The sequence below is a fragment of the Cynocephalus volans genome, chromosome 11 (assembly GCF_027409185.1).
Source record: "Cynocephalus volans isolate mCynVol1 chromosome 11, mCynVol1.pri, whole genome shotgun sequence".
NCBI lineage: Eukaryota > Metazoa > Chordata > Mammalia > Dermoptera > Cynocephalidae > Cynocephalus > Cynocephalus volans.
In genome coordinates, this window is record NC_084470.1 from 101,853,994 (window position 1) to 101,877,702 (window position 23,709).

The 23,709-nt window shown below is 36.0% G+C and overlaps 1 protein-coding gene across 5 annotated transcripts; it reads right to left on the bottom strand.

Annotated features, from left to right (window-relative positions):
* Window positions 1–632: 632 nt before the first annotated feature.
* On the bottom strand, window positions 633–23,687 carry BROX (BRO1 domain and CAAX motif containing). Of its 5 annotated transcripts, none has more exons than XM_063113676.1 (13): window positions 23,349–23,687; window positions 20,525–20,641; window positions 16,889–16,995; window positions 16,463–16,559; window positions 13,587–13,682; window positions 12,543–12,615; window positions 11,416–11,521; window positions 10,670–10,759; window positions 8,961–9,046; window positions 7,945–8,026; window positions 7,456–7,606; window positions 4,604–4,763; window positions 633–3,479 (listed from the first exon to the last, which is right to left on the bottom strand). In XM_063113676.1, the coding sequence occupies exons 2-13, from the start codon at window positions 20,623–20,625 to the stop codon at window positions 3,393–3,395; spliced, it is 1,236 nt and encodes a 411-aa protein (XP_062969746.1). In that variant the 5' UTR covers window positions 20,626–20,641; window positions 23,349–23,687; the 3' UTR covers window positions 633–3,392. The 5 variants fall into 5 exon arrangements, with proteins under 5 accessions (XP_062969746.1, XP_062969745.1, XP_062969747.1 ...); XM_063113675.1 differs by lacking the exon at window positions 23,349–23,687 and adding an exon at window positions 22,909–23,046; XM_063113677.1 differs by lacking the exon at window positions 23,349–23,687 and adding an exon at window positions 22,594–22,663.
* Window positions 23,688–23,709: the final 22 nt, after the last annotated feature.

Consider the following 23,709-nt stretch of genomic DNA (forward strand, 5'->3'; position numbering starts at 1 on the left):
AAGTGATAGCTCTGGCCTTTTAGATAAGCACAAATAGTCTTCTGTTCTATAATATAAACTCCCTTTCAAGATTAACTATTTTAATTCCTTTTAAAATTGCTACTAAAATATTTTTAAATAAAAACTTAAATTTTAAGCAAATTATTCTAATGCCAAGTAGAAAAGTCTTGAGATACAAAGTTACAGTAGCCCAGTGACACTGCAAGTTTGTTTTATGCATGTTAAAGGGGTAAGAAATGCGGTAAAATTGTCCCTTGGTATCTGCAGGGTGGGGACTGGTTCTAGGATGCCCTGCAAATACCTAAATACATGGATGCTCATCTGTTATATAAAATGCTGTAGTATTTGCATGTAACCTATGCACATCCTCACGTATACTTTCTATCATCTCTAGATTACTTAAAATACCTAAAGCAATAGAAATGTTCTGTAAGTAGTTGTTATACTATATTGTTTAGGGAATAATGACAAGGAAAAAAAGTCTGTATGTGTTCAGTACAGACACAACCATCCATTTTTTTTCCCCCAGATACTTTTGATCTGTGGTTGGCTGCATGCATAGATGTGGAACCCATGGACATGTAGGGCCAAATGCATTTTCTAAAGCAGAATTATTCTGGAAAACAAAGAAATATTTCTGAATACAGTTTTATTTTTGAGTACATTTATATAGCAATAAAAATGCCACCTCAAGTTTCCAAAGCACAGAGCTTTCTACAGATTATTGTACAGCAATGATAAGCTCCCTAGCTTAGCTTACTAGACTACACAAATACTGCATTATACTGGAAAATACTATGTATCAGACATAAACAGGCTAACCAAAATCCTACTTTGAAATTAAAAGGTGATTGGTAGTAATAAACATAAGGAGAAACCAAACAGGTCAAGAAGTGTTTTAAAACATTACTGTAAAGGGGCCGACCCTGTGGCACACTTGGGAGGGTGCGGCGCTGGGAGTGCAGCGGTGCTCCCGCCGCAGGTTCGGATCCTATATAGGGATGGCCGGTTATAGGGATGGCCGGTGTGCTCACTGGCTGAGCACGGTGCGGGTGACACCAAGCCAAGGGTTGCGATCCCCTTACCGGTCACAAAAAAAAAAAAAAAAAAAAAAAAATTAAAGAATTATGATTATGATTTAGTAAGTGTAAAAACATTTATCAAAAAACAAAAATTCCAATGGAATTATAAGTAGAATTACTTTTATTTTCATAAATAGATAACTCACTATACAAACACCACCTTTAGCAGAAGTAGTAGTAGTAGTATGTTAGCTGTCATTGCCCAGAATGAGATATGTGCAACAATTAATACAAATAGTTACATATCTCTTATAATCTTCACACAAATTCTTTATATCAGATAATTTACCAAAATTTCCAACACCATTTCAAAAAATATTATATATCATTGGATATTTTAGTCACAAAATGTCACCTTTGCTGAGTCTACAGAATATTATCTGCTCATGTCAAAGTTGCCTACTATTGATTTAAAGTAATACCAATATTTACTACATTTTACAGAAGCACTGAGCATATTACATGTTCTCTTTTCATATATGGTAACATAAATAATCCACACAAATGTCAATGTGAAAATTTAGTAACTGGATTAATAAGCATTAGTAGCTAAGGTAAATAGGTCCTAAAGGCAGAGAAAACTGGCATCAAGTACTGTTTAAAGTTTTGTCAGTAAATAGCATACTGCAGACAAGTTATTTGGTAATAAGAATCACACAAAATACAAAAAATCTAATAAATATTTTTTCTATAGACAGCCAAATAAAAATGTCTGTTATTACTATTCTGGAAACTGCAGCTTCAAATATTAAATGTTATACTGCAAGCAGTAATTAGCATTTCTACATTTTTTAAAAAACCCTCACTGATTCTATGTCACTTTTTTAAGGAGTGTAAACTATGATATACGATTTAAGTCATTATTTAGTTAAACACACTATTGATTCATTTTTTTTTTGGCGGCTGGCCAGTACAGGGAACTGAACCCTTGACCTTGGTGTTACAATCTAGTCATGCTTCATAATGAAATGTATATTCCTATTTTTAATACTTTATGCAGATTTTACTTATTTTTCATATGGCTGCTGTATGGACTCAATAGTTTATCTATGGAAGTGCTCAGTATAGTACTTGGCACATAGTAAGCTCTCAATACACACTTCTATTAAATCTATTAAGTGAACCAATCTGTCATTTATAATAGGAAAATTAGCTATCAATCACCCCAGAAAAATCAAAAGATAAACATATAGATCTGTGACTGTATTATACATTCACTAATTCCCAAGTTTGTATACATACTAAAGTGTTTCAAATATTATGACCTTTTCAAATATTACAATTTTTTAAGATCACTGTGTATCTATGTTTGTTCTCAAGTTTTTGCTACGGCCTTTGGCCTAAAACAATACAATTCTAACAGGATATGTATATTAGAAAACCATATAAAAACAATGCACACTGAAATCAGGTAACAAAAGCATTTGACTATAACTTCTTCAAGAAAGAAGTAGAGAGTTACCAGTGTAATTCAGGACAACATATGTCATTTAAGTTTAAAGTTTTTTCTTTACATCATGCAATGTTGGACTTCTTCAGAAAACATTTTCCATTCTACTGTCTTCTCTTATATAGAAACATTAAAAGCTGTTACAAAGATCTGACCTCTAAGTAAAAAACCCATGAGAAAAGGTACCTGTAAAAATCACTGTAGGGTTACTGAATGAAGTACAGAGCTACCAGAATTGGGATAAGTTCTTAAAGGTCTCACATACCTATAAACACTGAGTTTTGAGTAAATTATAGATTCTAATACATGCAAGGGATTTGGTATGCAGGATTTCTGGTGTTTAACTATAAATGACTTTTCTTTTCCCTATCAGAAAAGGTAAATGACTCAGAATGTAACAAGTCTGCTGCAATTAACAAAATGGTGAGGGGGGAAGAACTGTTTCTGTTCTTGAATCCTATCATTCTTCTAGTATCAAAGAAGAAGGAAAATAAACTTTTGTGAAGCTAGAAAAACATACCTAAGACCACATGATTCAGGCCTATAATGTATTAACCTGGAACTTATTACTATCTAGAGTTTGAAAAAAAAGACCGAATCCCTAATATACCCTTTAGAGGCTCAATAAAATCTTTCACATGTTGTCCTGATTAAAAAGGAGAGTTTGGACACAAAGCATGAAACTTCTCTGCTATATTAAAAATCAAGAACAGATAGACTGAAGGCAAATTCCCTCTGAATGCAATAATTATACTACAGGCTTCAGAGAAATCATTTCAAAAAATATGAATTGAAGCTCTGTCGTTTATCTTATCTACTAGTGGAGAAATTCTAAGTGCATATTGTATTTTAGGAATATTTCAGGAGATGTAGCACCCTGTGTCCTTCTGAGGTTTGATATCTGGCTCTTTCACAGGTTTCACTTCTTCTTCTGGTTTGGGCTTGGTCTAAGGAGAAAGAAAAATACAGTTTACATACATACACTAAGATCTGGAAAACAGACACTAGATCTTTTCTGCTTCAAACTTTTAAAATATGCTATATTAAATTACACAAACACTGACATTAACAAAGCTATTCCAGAAGTTACATGTCAATTCATTTAAGACATAACCGGAAAGCAACATTTAGTGAAGATGAAAACCTAGATTGGTAGTCAAAAATCAAGCGAATGGTACTCCTACTCCACACTCTTTCTGAGGAGGGGGAAACCGAGTGACAGGTCTACGCATGTGAATCTCTAAAGTTTATTATTTTGTTTTTGGGTTTTTTTGGTAGCCGGCCAGTATGGGGATCTGAACCCTTGACCTTGGTGTTGAAATACCACGCTCTAACCAACTGAGCTAACCCACCAGCCCCCAATCCTAATGTTTAAAAATAACTTGTGATAGTAACCAGCTATCTCTTAGGGCATTATGTTAGAGGTCGAACAGAATATAAAGATAGTTATTTTAAAGAATAATGGTTTTAGTATGGAAAGGAAATTATATAAAAACAACCCAACTTCAAGGAAGGCACTATGGCTGCAAAATAATTCCCATTCCTTTTGTCACGGATCCCTAGTCTTTCGGTAGGTAAACCTCATGTTTCCACTTAATCTACCATTTGATTTAGAACGCCAAGATGTACTTAGGTATAAACAAATAAAAGCATTTTTATTTACCCCTGGATGATTCATGGAATGCTCAAATTAGGTCAAATCTTCAAATACCCTGCAATATGCTAAACAAAAAACAGTATTTCTACAGCAATATAAACAGGGATGAGATCTTTTCTCTCACACTCTCCTTAGAGGAAGCACTGACAAATTGTAATAAGGCAAGATGTGTTGAAAACAATGTTAGTCAATTATGCAGAAAATCAGCAAACATTTAAAAGGCCTTATCTTGGACAGTATTCTACAAAAGACTATACCAAGCACTACAATTTACTAATTTAACCTTTAGATAGATAGATAGATAGATAAATAAATAAATAAATATATATATTTAAACAGAGACAAATATCAGACACTAACTCTAAATCATCTTTCTAAACTTTCAAGAATGGAAGGGAAAACCCAATCTCATACATTGTCATCCTTGGGCCTTTTGGTGAGATCAAATGCAGCCAATGTTTCTGGTGTCCAGTGTGCACTTGTAGGAGGAAATTCGAAAGGTACAGGTTCTACAAGACCATAATTTGCTTTGAGTTCCAGTTGTGGGGCTTCTGCTGGAATTTTTTGAAAGTAACTGTAAAAAACAAGTTAAATAGCACTTCAACAATTTATCTGGTAACTATTCGAACGTCTAATATGTTCAAGGCCCTGTTCAAGATGGTGACTAATGATGAATAAGAGATTTCTCTGCCTCATGTAGCTCAGAGATGAGTAGGAAAGAAAGTCAAGAAAAACTGTCAATTACAATACAAAGTAGCTGAAGCTATGATGAACGTACAATGCCATGAAAACACAAAAGAGGGGCAAATTAACCCAAATCTGGGGTTTCAGTAACACTTCTCAAAAGAAGTGATTAAAGGAGAACTAAGCATGTTCAAGGAAGTGAAAAGCTCAGTATGACTAGACTCAGAATGTAAGAGAAACAATGTAAAGAGATAAAAGCAAGAACAAGATTGACTCTACCAACCTACATAGTGGTGATCTGCAGTTTGAACAACACTGATTTAATAATGGAAAACTGTTTGAAAGCACAAGGAAAGACTGAGATTTATAGGTAGTTGAAGCCAAAATGAGATGAATATGCAAAAGGAGTTGAGAAAATACACACATATAACATATGGAGAAAGAATGGCAGGGAAACAAAAAGAAAATTAGGACCCTATGGGAATGTCCTAATAAAGTATGCTAATAAGTCATGTTTAAATTTTAAAATCTTCTTATATATATGCATCATCAGAAATAGAGGGCTTCCGGTCAAGATGGCTGAATAGATGGTCCCCAGCGTCACTCTCTCCCAGAAATCAACCAATTTACACCTATATAAAAGCAACGAAAGCCAAGTTGGGGCCGCTAGAGCTCAGGGGAACCTATGGAGTGCATGAAGGTGGGAGAAGCCATGATGAGAGAAAGAAAAAACCGCTCTAAGCATTTCAAGCCCTAGCTGCGTCCGGGCTGGAGCTGCTGAGTGCACAGAGTGGGAGCCAGCAAAAGCTGCAGCTGTGCCCTTCGGATGCAGTTGCTTGGAGGAAGCAGGGGAGAAGAGGGCTGTGGTGGCCCCTGGACTAGCAATACCACTAATAGGATTCCCATGGACCCATGCAAGAGTGGGGAGCCACAACAACTGAAAAAAGGAGCCATTCAGAGGCCAGTGAGTCATCATAAGGGACCTGTTTATGGCCTGTCCTATAGGAAGTGTGTGCAGCATGGGCGGTGGTGGAGACGGGTCCATTGGTAGAACACTGGGGCACAGCAAGGACAGCTGATTTGCACCCCAATCAGTGAAGGACCACTCAGAGGAGACTGGTCAGGAAGACAGAATTGCATGGGGTGCAGTTTGATGAAAAGACTCAGGTCCAGACCAGAGTTTCTAAACAACCCAGGTGCACTGGATCTCTTGAGAATCAAAAGTGCCTATAAAGTCAACCATTAAAACCTGAGCTGCACAAAAAGCCTTCCCTAGGGAATCAGCAGCAAAGCAGCTCAACCACAGAGCTCAAGTACTGGTCCCCACAGGAAGTTCCCCCATTTTAGAAGTAAGCAAAGGACAGCAAATTAGTTCCAAAACAGAGTTTAAATGGTGGAAACAGCAAATATTTCAACACAGAAATAGAAGAAAAAACAAAGTACCCACAACCAGAGACAAAGTTTCATATTATCTAGTAAAGGTCTCATTTCACCAAAGAACACCTATAACACCTAGAAGGACCAGAAGTCCCCTGGGCTACCAAGCCAGAAAGCAGGGAGGGGCAGGGGCCTCAGCAATGCCCCCTGACACCCGTAATCAATCCTAAGGGTGGGAGATGAGGGCCTAGGCCACGCCCCCCAGACATGTGCAGCCTGCCCAGCTGCAACCACTAGGCTCTTCCAGTTGGGGTGGTGGGGAGCCTTGGGCCTTAGCCATGCCTCCTCAACACCCGCAGGCAGCCCGGCAGCGACCACTGAGCCGATGCAGTAAGCACCCTGGACTCTCCTGAGCCACAGTGGTGTGGGGCTGAGGGCCTTGGTCATGCCCCGCTCAACACACGCAGCCAGCCCAGTGGCGACCACTGAGCAGCCACAGGAAGCACCCTGGGCTCTCTGGAGCCAGGTGGTAGGGTGCCCAAGGGCTTTGGCCACACCCCCTGACATCTGCAGCCAGCCCAGGAGCAACCACTGAGCTGCCGCAGGAAGCAACCTGGGCTCTCCCGAGCAAGGATAGTGGGGTCCTTGGCCATGACCCCCCCTCCCCCCACACCTGCAACCAGTCCAGCAGCGACCACCAAGCCGCAACAAGAAGGGCCCTGGGTTCCTGAGCTGGGATGGTGGGGGGTGAGGGCTCTTGGCACACCCTCCTGTCATCTGCACCCAGCCTGGCAATGACCAAGCCACTGCTGAGAGCCCCCCAATCTCCCCTGTGGGAATGAGGGGGGTGCCACAGGCCTCAATCCCACCCCTCCTCCTTCCTCCTTCTTCCATCCCGTATCTCCTCCTTTCCTCTCTCCCCCTCCCTCCCAACTGCTCCACAACAACATCCTAGAATGTAAAAATAATATTAATAAAATTACATTTTCTTTAAAAAAAATAAAGAAATAGAGTAAAAGTTAAGTTTTACGTAATTGAACTTTATCACCAATTTAAAGAGAAAACTGATGCTCAACCTAAATGCAATTTAACCTAAAACCTTAGGGAATAGAAACTAATAGAAACTGTGATATTACTACCAAATTAATCTTAATATTATAACTGTAAATCAACATAATATTACTAAAATAATATACTGTACTCACATAAATCCATTTTCTCTCTGACATTTTTCTAGGGTATTCTTCACAAGGTTTCCAAGTTTCCTAAAGAACAAATGTCCTGAAGGTTTGACTGTTGGTCCAGGTCCTTTGGTTTCCCCATAGTCTTTGCATAATGCTTCTGCCTTTGCATAAACTGCATGTGAAAGGGATATAAAATCATTTCATTACAACTAATCATTGCTGATTTATACTTAAAAGGCTTTAAAGTCAGAGATAGTGAGAAGTTTATTGCTTTTTATCAAGTACAACAGCAATACCAATAACAGTACAATAAGTGGAAAGTGGATATCTTCTAAAGGTTCTAGATTTTTGAAACATTTTTTTCTTTCCTCCAATTACCTAACAAATTCTCATTCCCTTCTGTGTAATCAGCCAAACTCTTTTTAACCACCTATTCCCCATGTATTATCAATATTATGATAAAATATTGGTTTTTAAAAGGGGAGTTAATATTCTGGCAGGAATACTTACATTTTTCTGCTTCTTGGAGAGACCTGATTGCTTCACCACATTTATCACTAGCCAACAAAGTCTGACCATGATAACAGTAAGCCTGATAAAAGGAACAAATACTTAATTCATTCTCTCCCCACATGATGCTTTCCACTATTATTGTTCTATATATGTGTCAGACTAATAAATGCCTTTATTGTTTGAAGTATCAATGCAATCTCTTACATTACTTTACTTGAGTAACCTCTCCTCATCTCTCTTCATATACAAGGTGGAATTATGTCAAGGCTTGCACCACAACAGCTTTCTAACTATGTCTGGAAAGCCAAGTTATTTGTTGAAATCTGTTTTTAAAATTAGGACATAGCAGATAAAGGAAATTATTGTGCTAATGCAGAGGGAGAGAAAAGGAGTGTTTTGAGGTTAAGGACTAAAGAGAAATGCATCAGCCTGAAAATTTACTCTTTAAATATCTATATTAATGCAGGAATTGCATATTATCTTACAAAGTAATACTTGAAAACAGATTATAAGACTTAAAAAATAAAAATATCTACTTAGACCTGAAAAAAGGTTTTTTATTATCTCTCACATAATACTCTATTTAACAAAACAAGTTTGGTGAGTATAACAGACTGAAAAGTAACCTATAAAATGGTCCTAATGGATGGTTCTTCACCAACTTAGGTGATATATTGTGTGGTGTGCCTTAAAATTAGAATTAGTAAATATCTTTCTCAAAGTACAGGATGGAATAATTGAGAGAATTCTTATTAAGTATGTAGAAGGTTCCAGCCTGAAAGTGGGTTTTGAATCAAACAGTAATTCCATTGCTATAATACAGGTCTACAATTCTACATTATCTCTTTCCACCCACTTTAATTCACAATGACTGTACTGATTATCAGTGAACATTTACAGAGTTGTCCATTATTTGTGAAATGCTCATGAAGAGTCTGGTGAGATGAGAGACTTGGCACTTAAGGGTCTGGAAAGACAGTAATTACATTGTTCTTAGGGTTATAAATACTTACATAAGCTGTGTAGAAACACATTTTCAAGTGAAGATATTTTCTCCATTTAGCAGAATATGCAGGCTCCAAACTGGATAAAGTATGATCTAAAGTTACATTTCAAAAAGCAAAATATAATTTCACCCTGATTCATTAGAAGACTTTTAGTTCCTGTGTTCTGATGCTAACAGCAGAATGTCTCTCAAGTCTGAATAAAACTCAGGCATTTACACATTTTTTAATGTGTAATTAAAATTAAATTTAAAAAAATTTTTAAACAAAACAAAACAAAAAACCTTCTTTATTCAAAGTGATTTATTTTCCCATATTCCAAGCTACATAAGGTTGGTTAAATATCATAGCATCTCTTTGATTTGATGGTTAATGTAAACTTAAGATAATGATAAAAATAGTTATGACCAAGAACTTCAAAGTACTGTAAACACTATTTATACTATTATCTACTTTAAAAAATTTATATAATGTAGCAATGCCAAGAGTAGTCACCCAAGTCAGAAACATGGAAAATACTCTCCTCTCATTCATTCCCCTCATCGCTGAATCTTGTATAACACACACACACACACACACACACACACACACACACACACTCACTTACTCACATATCCTTCTGCCAAACACCTCTCAAATCTATTTCTTCCTCTCCATTTCCTACTTCACTGTCTTTGTCAAATCTTTCATCATCTTCTCCACAGACTATAAGAATTTAAGTGTTGAGTCAGCCTATACTATTACTCCTTCACGCAGCAAGCCCATATCTCATACTGTAATCAGAGACCTTTCTTAAATTCAAATCCAATCAAGTCAGATTTACTTTATATCTTTTAATTTTTATCTACAGAATAAAGGCCAAACTTCTTAGATTGTCTTATAAACCAATTCCTGATCTTACACATGTACACTTTCCCAATCTTTTCTATCACTCATCCTGTGGTTTAGTTAAAAGCAACTGTCTAGGTCCCAGAATGTGCTAAGTTCTTTCTTATCTTTGCACATACTATAGAATATTCTACTCCCATATTCTAAAGCTTCCTAGGAAACTTAAAACTTCTATTTACATTTAGAAATAAGGCTAAAACACCATCATCCTCTAGAATTGCACATACCCAGATTGTTTGGGTTCTTATTTCACTGCTGTAATGTCTTACTTCATTCCTCATGTAATCATGTGGTTATGTGCTTGTCTCCTTCCCTAGACTACCAATCTAGTCTACTTATCTCTACTCAGCAACTAAAATACTAACTATCTCATAAACAGAAACATATGCATGTTTCCTAAATAAATGAATGAAAAGAACTAAAGGCTGACCAGAGAAACTGAGTATTAGTCCCAACCTCCCACCTGCAAGGAGTTAAATTATGGGTTAGTTATGTTAACTCTCTGGATTTCAGTTTCTTGACTAAATAAGGATAGTAACTGTAAGGCTGTTATAAAGACTCCCCAAAATTTAAAAGCAAAAAAGCTGTACGTGTAATTATTAGATATGACTGGTTAAAAAGTACAGCATTGTCTTTTCCATTAGAAGTTATATAGCTTATTAACTATGAAAAGCTCTAATTCTTTTATCTTAAGCAAGATAAAGATGTTACTCCAATTTTGCAAATAATGAAACAATCTGAGAATTTTTTTGTTTTTTTCCCTATTAAGCCAAGAGCAAATAAATCTGAAAATCTTACGACTAAAGATAAAAACAGAACTATACGCTTACCAGCTTTTTGATAGAAATTGGCTGTTTCATATGCCAGTGCAGCAATTAGTCCAGGAGCATGTTTTAGTTCAATTGCTCGAGCAATTGTTACTGGAACCAAAACACAATAAAGAGATTCTATAATTAAGTTCACTTCCATTCACCTTAGTCCAATTATGACAGCAAAACACGGTCTGATAATCTTTTTGAGATTTTCATAGTTTGTTAAAAGTTTTAACATGAAAACTTATAGATAATGCAAACACGAACAGAAAACACTAAGCTTGTTGGTTTGATACCATTTCTTTAAATAACTCAGCCAATTATTAGCTAATCACGGAGAATTACAACTATAAAATTGCATGATGTAATAGGAAACAAATAATTTCAGAGTGAAATAAAGAAAAATAAATGTCTACAAAGTTTCTCTATAGTTTTCACGTTAAGTCCCATTTCCAACCATTGAAAGGTGAAGACTTCAATGTAAGAGAAAGAATCAGCATCGCAGAGGGGAAAGCTGAGTTAAACAATTAATTTTATGCCATTAGAAGTGGTATGAAATCAAAATCCTCTCAAAAAGAGCCATTAAACTGTAAGCCCTTTTACTGCTAAGAATGAAGGCAAACGCTAAAGGCAAAATTATTTACCACTATAAATTTCTCAAAACCTGAAACTCAATTCTAGCTAGTTCTGATTAAAAAAAAAAAGAGTTAAATGCTAATATAGACTTTCTTAAAAGAAAAAAAATCTTACAATATTTAGGATACCTTCTTGAGCTTCAGCCTGACACTGGATAATATAAGTGTCTATGAGCCGTGCCTCTAAATCCCTTCCCTTTTCTGCAGGTGTTATAAGTTTTGGGATATGACTTTCCTGAGAGAAGAAACAAAAACAAACAAAAAACAAAGCAGCCAAATTTTAGTTTAACCCAGTTGTTAGAGATGAAGAAAACAGAAGTTATGAGACATTCAATTTGGGGACTTACCAGAAATTTAGGGTACAAACACAAACTGTAAAAGAGCAACAGTAAGCTTTATAGAGAATAAAAGTTTCTATATATTAAAACTCAGCTTTTATAAGAACAAGGAACTCAAGAGCAAACTTTGGGTCATAATGGATTGCTTAGATATGCAAGTCTCACTTCCATCTTAGAAAATATTCAACTGAAATAGTAACCAAAATTCCCTTTTGCATTATAGCCTGAATTGTTCATTCACATTAATAATTAAAGATATAAAGAAAAAAATACTACAATCCTACGCCTAATTCAGGGTCACAGCTTTTAAGTCACTATAAAAGTATTTTATATTATAATGAAAAAACCCAACATTGGCCTCTAGGAGGCCTTCAGTAAATAGCAGTTTAATTAGAGTGATGGAGGATGGGGTGGGGGGAGAATTCTGGTTGGAAGACATTATCCTTTCTCCTAATTCTTATCATATCTCCTGGCAATTTAATATAATTAGAGAGCACTGATTGTCCTCTAGCATTTTCATTGAGATACATACAGAAAATACTTGTACAATCAGAAGTTCGGTTTTCAGAAGCTGATCCTGGCAGCTGCTGCAGAGAGCAGTGAGAAATGGTAAGAACCATCAACTTTTCTGTTCTGTTTTCTCCCATCATTTTAGAAAAGATAAAAAATATAAGCAGTGTATTACAACTTGAGTTTTCTAATTGTAAAAGTTACTGGTGATTTTAAGACTATAATAGAGACATTTAATATTCAGTAATTGGCTACACTCATCAATGAGGTACTTAACATAAAGAAAACAGAACATATACTCACTCTTTTTACATAATGAAACAATTCTTCCTCCACAAAAAAGAAAAAAATAAAAATTATTAAACAAAGAATTAAAAATATATAAATATAAATTTTATTTTTTTTTACCTTTAAATGTTTAAAAATCCCAGCTGCAACTTTTAGGCTTCGATGGACTTCTTTTGCTTCATCTTCTGTTATGCTTAAAGACAATGTTTACATTAATGAGAGGATGAAACCCATTTCTGGTATTAAAACCAACAACTAATACATTATCATAAAACATCTGTGTTCTTCACCACTAGTTTTCTTCCTTTTAAAAAATCTAATTTCGACACTTAAAAAAGTAATAAACGCACATAAAAATATCTGGAGAAGATACTAAGTATGAAAAAAAAGTGACCCTGACTAGAGGTAAATGCTGAACGAAGGCTTGTTTTTTCTTTCAGACATCTGTACATAAACAAGCACAAAATACTATATACACTTAATGCATGCACCCATTATGTACACAATGGTAATTATACTCACTGTCTCGCTTGTTTTAATCACCTAACTTACTTTAGAGATAATTTTACTTCAGCATGTACAATTCAACTTCATTTTTAAATGGTTGCATATTATTCCCATGTATGGATGAACCATTAAATAATCTATCAGTCCACTAGTATCCACTTTAACTATTATAAAAATTGTGATTTTGCAATTCTTCACTATTCCTAAACATCTTTTCACATACTTATAAGCCTTTTGTATTTCTTTTTCTGTGAATTGCCCGTTCAAATGATTTGATGGCCTTTCCTCTGCTGATTTGTAAAAGTATATATTATAAAAACAAAGCAATGTTTTTGAAATCTTGTAGTTTGGTTTTTTTTTAACTTTGTTTATGGTAACTTTATGTAGTCAAATATTCAATCTTTTCCTCTTTGGTTTCCTGGTTTGGGATCTTATTTAGAATAAGACCTTTCACGTGACAAGATTATTTAAATAATCTTTTTCCCCTTTTAACACTAGGTTCTATAATTCTGATACTTAACATATTAACATTAGGAAGCATTCTTTCACTTATCCAATATGGTACTTTTTAAATCCATAGTCTGGGCTTTTTAATAATGAAGCTCCAGTTATTTGAAAAATGACACATATGCCTATAACCCTTCCCTTTTAACTTACTTTTCTTTTCCAGCCAATCTTGATGCATATTTGGTATACCATAAAGCTACATTAAATCCCATGGAAATTAATTCAAAAACAGCATCCTGCTGGGCGCTGAAATTATAAGTTAATTTAATTAAGTTCTGTTAATTACTGAAGCATTGCTACATGAAGCCTATTGAACATTCAACTTACAATTACAAAGAACTATATGCTAACTGGTACATATAAAGAAAATGGTTCTTGTGTTTAATACAGGTAGAGAGATAAGACACAAAGTAACTAACAATGAGTGATTAAATATAATGATCCAGTATGGACTATGTACTTCATAATAATAAACATGAGAATAGTAGTTCCCAAAGTTTAATGTACACAGAGTAGCTTTAAAAATACAGATTTCTGGGACTTAACCCAAGAGAGTCAGAACGTTTGGCATGGGGTCCAGAAACTATTTTTAACAAGTACTAGTTGATTCTGAAACGGGTGGTTCTTACACCAGGAGTCTTTAAAAAGTTCATCGAAGGATTCATATTATCTTTCAATTCAATTTTTCCATGAACTTTTTGAAGTACCCTCATACGATATTTTAAGAAAATGGAATTCACAGGAGAGATCGTTTCAGGACAGGATGATTAAAGAAGGCTTAGTGGTGTATATAAAATCTGAACTATGCCTTGAAAGATGACTAGAAGGAAAGCAGGACATCCCAGGTGAGGGAATGATGCTGTCAAAGCATAAGAAAATATGAAGATTTTCCTGGTAGTAGTGACCCAACCAGCTTGACTGGAGCAGACGGTAAAAAGAAATCAAGGAAAAGAAGGTCAAAAAGCCAGGCTGAAACCAAACTGTACAAGAATTTGAATGCTAAGCCAATCAGTATTTTACAAAGAAAAAGGTCTCAAAAACAAGTATATTTCATACCTTGTTCATTTCCTTCAGATTCTATTACTAAATATGACATAAAGGAGATAGCAAAAGCATACTAAGCAAATAAGATGTTAATACTAATACATTATTTGATAGTGAATATGGTATTCAGTATCGCTCTTACGTGAACCTGAAAATCTTTATACGTTATCTCATTTGTCTCAAATGATGAAGAAAGAAAGCAGAAACAATATCCTTATTTTACACATGTGATACTAAGATACAGAAAAGTTACGAAAGGGAAGAAGAAACTAAAATCATGACTCTGTAATTTTTATTTATTTGTGGCCCCCACCTTAAAAGGAATGGAGACATGGCAACTTTTTAGATTAAAAAGGAAATTTGTTATAAAATATACAATATTCAAAAATAATTTATAAACTATCACATTTAGTATACATTTAATATACAAAAATATGAAAGTTATGAACAAACTTAAAACAGTTTTACCCTCCTGAAAAAATTTAATACATACTTTAATAGCTTATTCTTTTCAGAAAGCATAGAGAACTTTCAATCAAATGAATTACATCTGGTGATCTAATGGACATATCTAACCTATAACTTTACCTTTACATAATAAGACAATTTTGCTAATTTATGTGAAATCTCATGAATAACTCTCCCTTTTTATCCTTCAACATCTAGTAGTCAAAGTATGCAGAGTTGAAAATGCATTTTTTGGAACAGATATACTCACAGCTCAATTTCTGCAGAATAAGTACTAATCAAGTAAAAAGTAACTTAGTCTCACATGTGCTGAATATTTAGTATCACTTAAGGTCTTCATCACACAATTTTTCAGTCTCACAAAACTGTTAAAAAAAAATGTTAAACAGTAGCTTGCTGTTACATGGAATCAAAATTTCGCAAGGCGGGAAAAAGTGCCAAATTTATGTAATAATGCCAAATAATCATTTTAGAATCTGTCAAAGTTGCATAATGTAATAATGATAAAAAAGATCTGATTCTTTAAAAGGTCACATAAAGAAAAACAGAAAATGAGGTCTCAGAAAACTTTAGTATCCCAGAATACTAAAATTTGAAAGGATACATAGTCCCTACTTCCTACCCAATTTATAAACTCTTCATACAATATTCCTAAAGAAGGAAGGAAACTAACATTTAATGAATGTCTTATTATATGCCTATCATTTATTATTCACCTAACAAATTTTATTTTGTTCTCCACAAGGTATAGCTGAAAAAGCAGATGTTCACTCAGTATAAAACCAGGGACTGCATCTAGATATGTATGAACCTAACATCCATACTCTTTCCTTTATAATGCACAGTCTGCCCTGATCTTTCAGCAATCTCCAATTTCTTCCTTTCTGTTTTTATAAAACAGTAATTCTGAAGCAAATTGAAATAAAGATATATGGGCATTTTAACAATCTGATCTCTTTCTTTTATAATCAGATGTTATAAATAGTTTCAAATGAGCGATGAAAAAGCTCTGAAGGGAAGTTTTTAAAAAGAACACAGACAGTGAAGAGAAATAAGGAAGAAAATAAATACTGCGAATCAAAAGAATATGAATTGGAGAGAGAGAGAAAGAGAAAGACTGATCAATGACATCTGAACTATCCATCAGAAAAAGAAAAGTAGGGGCAAAACCAAAATGCTGCTTGGCTTAAATGTAGGCAAAGAATGAAAGCCAGGTTTTCGGTTCCAAATTCCCAAATGATTCTTTGTGTATTATTAAAGATCAAGGATGTTCAATTCTAGTTCACATTTGTACTGATTATCTCAAAAATAAATTTGGCTTGGGAGAAACAAATTGTATTTTTACTTAATAAAATATATTAGAATTTAGATCAAATGCTTTTAATTAATTTCCTGAGAAGAGAAAATGCTGATCAGACCTATATTTTTCTTCAAATACAAAAGCTTTGAATTAGCCGCTGGCTAAATAGTTACAAAAACTAGCTTCAATTCAGTACTACAATAGCAGTGCTTACCTTGGAACCTGTCCTTGTAATGTATCAGTCCACTTGAAATTTTGAATATAGCGTAACTTGCTTTCTTGGGTAGATTCATCCAATGAATTTATAAAACCTATAAAAAAATACAAGACATTTTAGTTTTAGAAGAAATAAATATCAAGCGTTGTGTTTAGAAAAATTTTCAGATAATGAAACTTCAAGCCCCTCTCTCCCTTTCTACATCTCACAACTTCTCTTGAGGCAACTTAATAGAAATATGCACACATCTAATTTTCAAACTGATAGAAAGACCACATAAACTGTATTTTCACATTTCTGAATCTCAAGCATACCAAAAGATACAGCTGGGAAGACTATTCGAATTTGAAAAGTCTAAGAATTAAATGTGAACTTTTGCACTGTTATTTGTAAAAAACACAGATGTTCATATAAATAACTAACCTTGTAAAAGTGAAAAATATGAGTCTGCTGCACTCTTCATCATTTCTGGGTTACAGCTCAAATCAGTGAACAGTTCCAGGAGTCGTGCCCTAGATGACCTCATGTCACTTATACGAGATGGAAAAGAGACAGTGAAGTTAAGTGAGCTCTATTATTACATCAAACCTATATAAAAGTGGCTTAAAAGTTTCAACGTGACAGCTTTAAGACACAACAAACAGTCCCACCTCTACCTCCTCTAAGATATTACCAAGTACACAAGAATGAACTTAATTAGAACTAACATTAGAGATAAACAAAATTTCTAGTAACAATTGTTTTAAGTCATACTAAAATAAACCCAGTCCAACTAAAGAGGCAAATCATGGATATAATTATGTAATAAACATATTCAGTAAGTTTTAATTAAAAAAAAATGAAACAGACACACGCATTTAAGATTGAAGAGGAGGAATTAAGAATGAGTAACTTCAATTAACCAGTTGACGATAAGTTTTCTGAAAATGGAAATTTAACAAATTTGTGTATGATTTTAGTATTTTCTCCAAATTGCTAAATTTGACATTACAACACAAAATGTCAAAAGATACTTTATTAAGTAAAAAAAATCATATTTAAAAATGAAATTGCATTCTATAATTCAACGTACACATCAAGAATATCTAAAAACACATGACCATTAGTTGTTTTTTTAAATTTTTTAAAAAAATTTTGTATGTACTATATCTTTTATTCATCACAAAACCCTATGGGGCACAAAATATTGTTGTAACTTATTTTACAAATGAAGAAACTGAGACACAAACTGTTAAGTGACTTGCTCAAACTCACAAAGTGAATGGCAACCCTGGAATCAAACCCAAATAGTCTGATTCCAGAGGCATTAGTTGTTTTAAAACCGCTCCCTAGTCTCCATTCTCCTTTACTTCTCTACAGCAATAAATGTTATAGATCCACCTTCCTCTTGAAGTTCTTTTCTCCCTTTATTCCAATAACACAAAATTGTCCAGGTGTTCCCTTATCTCAAAAAGTTCCTTCTGTATTTTTCCTAGGTCCCCTTCTTATTCCCACCTCCAAACACGTCCAGTCTTTGGCTCTCTAGTTTTCTCTCTTTTGAGATCTCATCTATCAGTACCACTTCAACTACATCCATTTCTAGATCTTCTTTGTCAGGTCTAACTTGGTCCTGTTCCAGTTCCACATCCAATCCAGAAGAAAATTAGCTTAGTGAGGATTGCAGAAATCACGTTATACGGATAATGACTGAAGACACTTGGAATGTGTATAAATGACTAAAGAAAGACTACATTTAAAATATAAGCTCCAAGACAGCAGGGGCTGTATATCCAGAATTTAGTAGGTGGCTAGGATAAAGCATATACTGAAAATTATCTGTTCAATGAAAGAATACTAACTTTTCAAATATTTTCTTTTGAGATTTAGAAGGGCTGTTTAGATGAGAGCACAGACTTACTCTCAAATAGTCTAGATGTAGTGCTTACTGATTGGTACTAACTCTAAGGAGACTTATTCCAAAAGAGTATATACCAATAAATACAGGTTGAGCATGCCAAATCCGAAAATCCCAAACCTGAATGCTCTAAAATCCAAAATTTTTTGAGTGCTGTATTAGTCCGTTTTCTGTTGCTTATAACACCATATGTGAAACTAAGTAATTTATAAAGAAACAAAATTTATTTCTTACAGTTTTGGAGGCTGGGAAATCCACAGTCCAGAGGGCATATCTGGTGAGGGCCTTCTTCTGGGTAAGAACTCTACAGGGTCTCATGGTGATGCAGGCAATCATATGGTAAGAATCGCATGAATAAGAGAGCTAACCTTCTTACCTGCTGTCCTTACAAGGCCATCAGAACCACGCCCATGACAACCCATTACTAAGGTGAATGGATCAATCCATTCAGGAGGGCACAGTTCTCACCTCAAGATTCAATCACCTCTTAAAGGCCCCACCTTCTACCACCATATTGGGGGTTAAATTCCAACATGAGACTGGGGGAACATTCAAACCACAAGAAGCACCAACATGACACTAAAAGGAAATGCTCATTGGAGCATTTCAGATTTCAGTCTTTCAGATTTGGGACTCAATTGGTAAGTATAATGCAAATATTCAAAAATCCAAAACAATCCAAAATCTGAAAAAATTCTGTTCCCAACCATTTTGGATAAGGGATACTCAACCTGTACATATAGCTGACCGAAAGTGGGATGTGCTACATTACAAATTTGTCATTGTTTGAGGTATTTCTCTACAAGATGAAAAATAGTGATTCCTGGACTAGGAAGAAATTTGAATCCTTAAAGCCTAAACTCAAATAGTTTGCTAGCTATGTATTCTATGTAAGTGCTCAAGCATCACCTACAGCCCAACTTGTGTAAAGTTAGATCATCTTAAAATTATAGAACTGAGAAAAATGTATCTTAGGAATATCTAATTTAGGCTGTTCATTCTATAAATTAGGAATCAGGCCTCAAAAAGCTAAGGGACTTGCCCAATCTACAGATCGAACTGCTAAGCTGGGGCCAGACTCTAGGAGTCTAGATCAGAGGTTGGCAAACTATAACCTATAACTTGTTTTTGTATGATTCTTAGTCAATTTTTGTTTAGCCCTCAAACTAAGAATGGTTTTAACATTTTTAAAGGCTTGTAAAAAAATAAACAAAGAAGAATATGCTACAGTGACTGTCTGTGGCCCACAAAGCCTAAAATATTTACTATTTACCCAGTTACAAAAAGAGTTTGCTGACTGTTGGTTTAGACTAATAAGCCAATTTTCCTACCTTTTGCCCCAATCACTTCTTAACAGGAAAGCAGCAACTCTCCTGATTTTCATTTATTGGTACCACCAATGTCTTAATCATCTAGGTTCTTTCTCATATAAACTGAATCCTTTTCAATTTCCCAGAGCAAATCCATCAGGTTGGTTGACTCATCCTTTGAATATCTCTTGTAAAGGGATGGATAGTAAATATTTCAGGCTTTGCAGGTCATAAGGTCTCCATTGGGACTACTCAACTCTGCTGATGTACAAGAAAGCAGCCAGAGGCAGCCACAGACAATATGTAAATAAGGTGGAGCTGGCTGTATTCCAATACAACTTCATTTATAAAAACAAGCAGAGAGCCAAACTTGTGAGACACAGTTTGCCAACCCCTGATCTAAGTCATAAAATATATTTAAAACCCAGTTCAAGTCCTTTCTCCTAGAGGGAATTGAAGGCCATTTACAGGCCTTTGAAAGCTATTCCAGGTCATTGGGGTCTTTCCCTGAACTGAACTCAATGAATTTGCTATCTGGCCAATTAACAATGTCCATATGCAGTACTACTTTGTGCAGTCTCTTGTACTGTCGTAATATACAGCTTAACTCTTTTATTGTGATTGCTTTAGCCTCTCTGGGACTCACTTGTCTAAAATAAAGAATCCTGGCCTAGATGAGAGTCAAAATTTAAATAACCTATTATTTAGCTCTTCACATATCATTTATAAATTTATAAGGAATCTAAGGCTAGAGATAGTGTGTTGTATATTTCTGTATTGTACATGGAACCTAAAAAAGTACCTTGTATCCAAGAATGCTTCAATCAATATATGTTGAGATTGACTAAAACTTACTTGCAAATTTTTGAAGCAGGAGGGCCACTGGCTACACCATAATAGTTAAAAGAGACAGGAGCTGTGGCTTTCAATGGGTTTCTATGAAACCAATGGGTCATTTTCTCCAGATGTTTTCTACAAGCAAAAAAGTAAGAAATGTATAAAAAATAAAGCCAAAACATTTAATAAAAATGTAAATGGTATAGTTATTTTTAAAATAAAAGCTTACTACAGGAAATATACATTTTATATATAAAATATTATATATGACATACAAATATATAAATAAAATGGTTCATTGCCTCAAGTCAATTTTTTTAAATTGATCATCTATTTATGGTAGTCTATTTATTTAGATTTCTTTTGTTTTTTAATAAAACACAAAACTGTTACTCCCCCCAACCGGCTTCATAACATGTGCTAAAATCTAAGCATTCAGAATAGACACCTGTGAACAGCAAAACGGACATTGGGCTTTGTGATCACTGAAACACAGAGCTTCCCACTGATCCTCTAGAAAGACATGAAAAATTTCTCACTTTGGGGATGTCAAATAACTTCATTTTCACTAGATTAGGACATTACTAAAAATGAAAAGCAGTGTCTGCTGCTCACCTTAATTCTTCCCTGGATAACTGACCTCTAAACACTCATAGCTCATTTGGTATTTCAATTGGTAAATCACAGTGGACTTGCATAGATGTCACTGTAGTCATGGGAAAAACCCAAGATGGGTTAGTACAGGACAGATTACCATAACCTCTTCCCAAAATAGGAGAAACTCCATGTCATGTGACAGATTGTGTCACTCAAACTCTACAAAATGAAAACAATAGTGCCAGATATAAAAGGTAGTTTAAAATCTTTGGATGATGTTAAACAGACACCCCACAAACACCTGTGGCCTGAATGAAAAGTCTCAAGTCCCAGAATCTCATGTCCAAACTATTTATGATAGTTTATACTTAGATCAGGACCATAAAAAAAACCAGCATTTGGAAATTTGCCCTAAGTAACTTCAATGTTAAATATACAGGAGCAGTAATGTTTAAACTTTAAACTGCATAAAAATCACTCAGGGGGCAGGGGAGGAGATGGTCTTGTTAAAATGTAGGTTCTAATTCAAGGTCTGGGGGAGGACCTGAGATGCTGATGCTTCTAAATAACTAGGCTACACTTTTGAGAAACAAATTATTAGACTGTGGTCAAATAGCTGCAAGTGAGAAGAGCACAGGACCAAATGAATGTAATTTTCAAAACACGTTCACATGGTGACCCTCATTCACATTGTTAAGGCTACTTGAAATAAACAGGTTTTAAGTTAATAACATTTTCCACATATTGCTAATGCCAATGGATTGGTTATAGCATGTGTTCTATAATAAATGTATTTTCCACAAAACAGCTATCGAAGAAATATTTTAATGATAAAACTGTAATACAATACTTCATCAATAACTTCTAAGAACAAGAACATTTGAAAAACTACCTATGTGAAATGGCAACTTGAAAAAAAAAATAAGTTCCATACTTCTTAGGATTTTAAAAAAAGGCAGTATGTCGCTGGATAGGTGGTTCCAGCCTAGCGGAAGCTTAAATATGGCAATTAGATTCCAGGAAGGAACAGAGAAGAAATGCCGACAAGACTTACGTAATTTGAAGGCATTATACAAGACTGTCAATCAACTCTTATTATTAGAAAAAAAAAAATGTGGGCTGCACAGTGTATGAAATACCTACGTTAAGCACCTCCCTTATGATATTTACTTATTCATGACAAAACCGGTTTTGGGGAGCATCACAGTTAATGAATAGAGAATGCATTGTGTACCCAACGAAGAACTGAGCAGGTTCATTTATGACTCAAAACATTTTATTTTATTTTATTTTTTTAAATTTTATTTTGTCGATGTACATTGTGGCTGATTAGACTCAAAACATTTTAGAAAACATCATCTGAATATTTTTTATATTAACCTCCATTACAGCCTAAGTAAAAACAGCACCTACATGCAGATAAATCAAGCCTTCTAGAGACAATGCAGACTCTACACTGCATTTTGTGAAAGCAAATTTTCTACACATACTTCTTCAAAGGCGGCCTCCCACTGCCAGGATGAAAATGTCTCAAGTTTCGCGCATCTTTACTCCAGGAACGAAGTGGGTAGGTGCTGTGTTCTTTGCCCTGCCCACCTCTCCCCTCCCGCGACCAGGCTCCCTTCAGTCGCCAGGAATTCTGGGGGTTGGGTGGAGGAACGACGCAGCCCCGCAGGTACGAGGGTGCCTTTGGAGCGCCAGCACAGCACTCGGATCGAAGCTGCTACCTTCACCAACTCCGCAGGACTGCGTGAGCTGACAAGGGCCCCCAAATCCGGAGGTCCCGGGAGCGCCGAGGAACTCACCTGAGGTCAAGCTCTGAGCGTCCACTTCCGGCTTGCCACTCAGCCTCTTCCTCCCCGCGCCGGGCCGTACCAGGCGGCAGCCGTGCGCACGCGCCAACGCTAGTGTGACCTCCGTCCCCACAGGCATTTTTGTGGACAGCCGACACCATCAACCCGGGAGGGGTGGGCAGACGACGACCGAGCGAACCCCCATGTAGCTTACATTATAAGACCTCCACTGCCAGTGGAGACGCGGGGCAAGGGGATTCGGTGAACTCAGCTGTTAACTATCATTGATTCTCGGGGCCAATATGGACTTTTTCTTTCGTTTGTTTCAAGGCATTAGACGGAGGCTTTTTTGGTACACTGTGCAGGTGTTCAGGGAGACTGGTGTGAAAGGGTGACCCTACTACTTGGGGCTCCGGGGAAACCGGGGAGGGATACTACCGGGAAATACTTACCGATTTCTCAGAGCCTGTACAGCCCTCCTCCTGAGGAGAGAAGGCACGAGTTCGCACGCGAGGAAGGGGGGAGTCGGAACCGAGGCGACAGAACTAGCGACGGGCGCCAGGCGGCGCCTGCCGGTCACGTGGCCGAGCGGCCATGACGGATACCGAGGCCGCGGCACGCGCGGCGTCGCAGCCCCTCGGGACGCTCTGCTCCTCAGCCCTTCTCGCGCCTCCTCGCTGGTGCTCCCTCCTAAGCGGCGTTCTCTCCCCCGGGGAGGAAGAGGAGAGCTAGCCTGCCCTCCCGCGCCCAGGCAAGATGCCGCGGTAGCGACGGCGGCCGCGGTGGAGTGGGGCGGCCTCAACCTAACCTGGG